Source organism: Tupaia chinensis, unplaced genomic scaffold, assembly GCF_000334495.1.
Source record: "Tupaia chinensis unplaced genomic scaffold, TupChi_1.0 Scaffold000706_1, whole genome shotgun sequence".
Taxonomy (NCBI): Eukaryota; Metazoa; Chordata; class Mammalia; order Scandentia; family Tupaiidae; genus Tupaia; species Tupaia belangeri.
Window position 1 is genome coordinate 2,198,838 of NW_006160229.1, and position 6,000 is coordinate 2,204,837.

General features: G+C 38.7%; 1 protein-coding gene across 1 annotated transcript in view; it reads left to right on the forward strand.

The window, feature by feature from the left end:
• Nucleotides 1-6,000, forward strand: part of LOC102501475 (phospholipid-transporting ATPase IG-like) — a 348,220-nt gene that overhangs the window by 296,559 nt on the left and 45,661 nt on the right. Inside the window, 3 exon segments of the mRNA XM_027776689.1 lie at nt 1,599-1,748; nt 3,673-3,806; nt 4,628-4,742. Of these exon segments, the coding sequence (XP_027632490.1) occupies nt 1,599-1,748; nt 3,673-3,806; nt 4,628-4,742 (399 nt within the window).

Consider the following 6,000-nt stretch of genomic DNA (forward strand, 5'->3'; position numbering starts at 1 on the left):
TTCCAACAGTAACATAAGAAGGATGATACCTTACCTCAAAGGGACCTTGGGAAGATTAAATGAGATACCAAGTCTAAAATATTTGGCATGGTGTCTAGCATATGACAAATCCTCAATAAATGTGAGCAGTTTTATTAATCTCATCATTCTTTGATGCTCCTGAGCATCAAAATAAATTCAATTTATTGTGAAGAGTCCTTCTGTTTTAGAATTTTACAAATAGGTGGGGTCTCTGCAGGCATGAGTCTGTGGTATAAATATCTTGACTTTGGAGGCCAGCAGGTGGTATGGTGGTTGAGGTGTTGGACTCCCACATGGCTTACTGTGATTTAAGTCCTGGACCTGGTGGCTTGCTTTCTTGTTTTCCCTCTCTCTCTCTCTGTAAGCACATGTACCCTATAGCAAATTAAAAATAACAATAATAATACATAAAATTAAAATAAATAATTTTTCAAATAAATATATTGACTTTAAAGACCATAGATAATGGGTAGCCTTCTGAAGGAAATCATGATGTCTTTTTAATTCAGTGTTTCATTTCCCTCATTCTTATTGTTCATCTAAAAATTCACTCAACAGTGCATTTATTTATTCAATAGTTTATTCACTCATATGAGGGCATATCATCAAAATTAGCAATGTCTAGTCTCTAATAACCTATAAAACTAGAAATAAAAGAGCAGATACCTTGAACTACACGATGAACACATGGTTCATATAGTCACTGCGTTTTGCCCTTTTTTAGGTGAGTGATTTTGGAAACAAAGCCTTACTTGCCATTTTAGGGCAATGGAGCCATTGGGACCACAATTTAAAATATTCTATGGTATCTGAATTATGGTGACTAGTTGTTCCCCCGTTTCATCAAATTATCACCTTCGTTGGAATGCTAATGCTGTCCACAAATGAAAATGAACGAATATAAAATGGTTTTGCCATTTTCACCTCTCTTCTGAGGAAAAGTTATTATAAAGAAATTTTACGAATTGTAGTTTCATAGGATAAGGAAAACAATATTATTTTCAAGGGCATAAAACAAATTACCTAGTACATAGTACCTTTAAGAAATAGTTTTCATCAGTGTCCAAGAGATAAGTGCAGATATTTCTATAAAAGACATTCAAGAAGACTCTTTTTTTAAAAAAAAATGGAGCCATTTTCTCTCATTGATTAGTTTGTTGATGTAATGCAGATGTCAAAAGTCAAGCCATCTTTTAAAAACTTTTTATTTATTCATTTATGTATTTATTTATGTATGTATTTTTAATTTGACCAGAGAAAGATAGAGAGGGAAAATGAGGATACAAGCCACCAGGTTCAGGACCGGACCCATGGTTGGCCATGTGGGAATCTAGCCCCTTAACCACTGTACCACCTGCCAGCCCCGAAGACTCTTAACCTTGCTTTAGTTTATTAGACACTTAGACATAAAATTTAGAGTTGATTGCCAACAGCAATACCAAATTTCCTTAGCAGAGAAGAGTTCATAATATATGTTTGCCATTATACCCAAATAAAAATAAATACAATTATTGATCCAGATTTTGATATTCTGGCAGGATTTCCATAGAATTAAAAGAATCACTGACTCTTTGCAGGCTATAGAAAATTTTGCTGTCACAGTGAAAGAAATGGCTCAGATGCTGCAGTCCTTTGGAACTGAACTGGCTGAGACAGAACTACCAGATGATATTCCTTCAATAGAAGAGATTCTGGCAATGCGTGCTGAGAGGTATCATGTGTTGAAGGTATGTCTGATAGAGTGGACAAACGAAATTTTTCCTGTGGTCTTTCTTTTTCCAGAGAGGTGTCTAGCTTTTCCATTTTACACTGATTGTTGCAAAAGGGAGATAAAAGACATTTATGTATTATAAGGTAAACCATAAAAGATACTTTACAAGATAAAAATGTCCTGGATATGTTGAATCTATGTGTTCCCTTTGTACGTGGTACAATATCTTGAGAAGCTATTTATTTATAAACAGGATAGTTTATGATAGACCTAGAATAAGAAGCCTATAGTTATTTTGGTTACCATATATTCTTTGATTTAAGGTAAGTAAGGCCCTCTTGGTTAGAAAGCAGGGTAAGAGTCAAGAGGCAGAAAATTGTTCTGTTTTAACCTCCATCACAAGTACAGTGAAAATGGGAGAAGGAGGACTTGAGGACTCAGGAGGCCTGATTTCGTGTTCCCTCTCGGACATGTACTAAATTGGGTTTGCTCTCCTATCCAGTGTTGTATGGAGTGGTGGGGTGTGAAGTATTCCAAGGCAACATTCAGACAATCAGCAAATACTTTTGGAGTCATTTTCTTCAAAAAGTTTCAGAACAGGACCAGCAGGAGGCTTGGTGGTTCAGGTGCTGGATCCCACATGGCCAACTGCATGGTTTGAGTCCTGGACCTGATGGCTTGAAAAACGTACCTGGTGTGTGTGCATGCATGCCCAAAATCCGAAGAGGAGAATGGAGGGCAAGGGATTGGCCATTCTTCTGGGGGCACTTTCTCACTTTCCTCTTTTTTCTGTCTCTCTCTCTGCTGAATGAATTTGCCCTAGAGGAAAAAAAAGTTTCAGAATGATCTGAATAACCACCAGGCATCCATGCATCACTCACCTTTCTATGGTCATAGCTATGCTGGGGGCACTGGCAGCTTCATGCTCTGGGTAGAGGTGATCTGTTTCAGAAGAAGAGAGAAATGGTAAATTTTTGCATCACATTTGAAAAGCAATACTCTGTCCAAGGGAAAAAAGTTTTGTCTCTACAAACTGTGGGATGTTGGGCTATTTGCTTACTCTGAGTTTCTGTTTCCTTATCTATATGATGAGATCAATGATGATGAAGAAGATACATACGTTCCTTGTATAGGGTTGTGATGGGTATGAAATTAGGTAATTCTTCAAGGGCGTGTAATAACGTTTGGCATTTACTTGTCACTTTTATTAACGTTAGCTCTTAAACTGTTTATGTTCTTACTCATATTAGTGATGGTGTCATCGAACCTATTCCCAGAAAAATGCATGTATATTCACATTTTTGCTTACAATTTCAGGAGGCCCTTGCACCTGTGGAAGGATGTCTCAGATCACTCTTAGATAGCTAAAGAAGGTCTATAGAAGGTCTTAGACAGCTCTCCAAGGATAAGGTCTTCTGAATAGGAGCACATGCTTTGTAATGAATCAATTAAACCCAAATGTGAAATAATGTTAAGACTTAAGGCAAAGAGTAACAATCAAGGACTGGTACCTATCTGAATATGCAATTAATATTATCTGTAACTTTATGCTTCATAGTGTGGTAGTCTTTATTGTGCTACTACTCCTTTATTTGAACACCTTAAACATACAAGGTTTAGAATGTAATGGAATAGATTAAAATTGTCTACAAGTAAGAGAAGGAAGCTACTAACAGAGCACATGGTACTTCTGCCTGTGCTGATCTTATTAAGTAGGTATCACACATCCATTTCAGAGGCAGGGGTTTCTCAGATCCTCACAGCTTTTGGGTTGGATGGTGCTGAAGTCCTCCTTGACTTTTCAGTCAGCTATGAGAGTAGAGGCCATTCTAAGAAGTGCTGTTTCTATTCCATATGCCATAGGTGTGTGTCCCCTTCTGGTCACGTTATTCAGGATCAGTTACTGATTGGCTGGTGTATCCTGTTGTACCTTTGTACAGGATGATATTACAGCTGTAACCAAAGAAGGAAGACTTCTGCTAACAAATCTGAAAGTACCTGACACTGAAGAAACTGTCAGTTCAAGCCTTGAGTGTCATCATCAAATAAATGGTGACTGGCAAACTATTAATAAGTGAGTACTCCCCTCTTGGTTTAGAGTTACTGATTTTACATGTTCAAAAGGGAGCTATATGTTTCTACTGCAGTCCATTAAGTGTGAAAGAATTTTTTTTTTTTTGAGAGGTTTTTGCTACAGGGCGCGTGTGCTCGCCAGACAGACAGAGAGAAACAGAGAGACAGAAAGCAAGAAATCACCCCCCAGGGGGGATGGCCACGCTGCAATCCCTTCTCCTCTCGGGATCTTGGGCATGCACGCACATGCGCCTGGCGTGAGTTTAAGCCACTGGGTCCGGGACTTGAACCGTGGTCGGCTACATGGGAGTCCAGCGACATAGCCATTACACTAACTGCTGGCCCCAGTGTGAAAGGATTCTTGAGCCCCTGGAAATCTGAGAACTTCTTCCTGGGTTGTCCCAGAGATTAGCTTTATTGTAGAAGTTCTGTGGACATTGATTCTCCCTCTCTTTCTTTGTTTTTGTTTGTTTTTGGTCAGAGGGCATGCATACTTGAAAGAGAGAGAGAGAGTGTGACTCCCAATTGGGTCATGCCACAATCCTTTTTCCTCTATTTCTCTATCCTGTCAAGATACTGAGCATGCATGCACATGTGCCTGGCATGTTTTTCAATACAGTGGGCCAAGATTTGAACCACAGTCAGCTATGTGGGATCCAATTAACCACAGCACTTTAGGGCCAGCCTGACATTGTCCCTGCTTGAATCAATGTCATGGACTATGACTTTGCCTATAATTCTTAATGTCCAGACCAGATTCATCTACATACCTATAAAACTGAGGGTTGTTTTTAAGTAGTTATTTGACTTTTCTTTGTTAAGATTGCTGACTCAAGTACATGATATGGAAATAGCTTTTGATGGATTTTGGGAAAAGCACCAATTAAAAATGGAGCAGTATCTGCAACTATGGAAGTTTGAACAGGAGTTTCAAGAGGTTAGTTACCATTTTTTTATACATTTCTTTTCATTATGCCAGAGGTTCTTACTCCTTGATCATCAGAAATTCAATCTTACAAGGTGCCCATTTATACCTATATAGATAAAAAAGGAGGCAAATATAAGTGAACTTTAATGTAGAATAAAGAAAACCTCAACTTAAATTCCATGCTGTCTACATTTTTTAAAAGTTTTTGCCATAGAGAATATGCTCACCAGAGAGACAGAATGCTCTTACTAGCGAAAGAGAGAGGGAGAGAAATCAAACCTGAGTGGGGATGGCCATGCTGCAATAATTTCTCCTTTATTCTCTCCCTCTGGACCTTGGGTATACATGCACACTGGTGTGATTTTCAAGCCACCAGGTCTGGGACTTCAACAGTGGAGAGCCCTGTGGGAGTTCAATGCCCCAACCACCATGCTACCTGCTGCCCGCAACTTCTACATCTTTGACTTTGGCAGTGCTTATGAGAAAACACTCAAGTGCCAACATATATGACAAGGATATTCTCTCCCTCTGGACCTTGGGTATACATGCACACTGGTGTGATTTTCAAGCCACCAGGTCTGGGACTTCAACAGTGGAGAGCCCTGTGGGAGTTCAATGCCCCAACCACCATGCTACCTGCTGCCCGCAACTTCTACATCTTTGACTTTGGCAGTGCTTATGAGAAAACACTCAAGTGCCAACATATATGACAAGGACAAACTTACTCTTTACCTTGAGGTTTGTTATTTGAATTTATTTTAGATATAAAGTGCTTTCAGGCAAAGAAATAGCTTTCTAAGGAAATAATACCAACTTCTGTCTTGGTTTTTAAATAACATGTACTTCTGCTGACCATATTTGATATGTTCTAAGAAATTTTTTTTTTCCTGATCCAGGTATTTATTTTTATGAGAAGTCTGATAAAATTAAATCCTGTTGGGGCCAGCAGGTGGTGTGGTGGTTAAGGATGCTGGACTCCCACATGGCTGACCATGGTTCAAATCCCAGACCTGGCATCTTGCTCTTTCTCTCTGTCCCTCTCTGGTCAAATTAAAATCAATAAATAAAGTTAAATAAAATAATTCTTAAAAAATTAAGTAATATTTAGTTATACATTATTTTATTATTATTTTTTTTTTTTGGAGAGGTTTTTGCTATAAGGCACATTTGCTTGCCAGAAAGACAGAGACAGAGAAACAAAAAGCGAGAAATCACTCCCCAGGGGGGATAGCCACACCACACTCCCTTCTACACCCTTGGAGTTTCA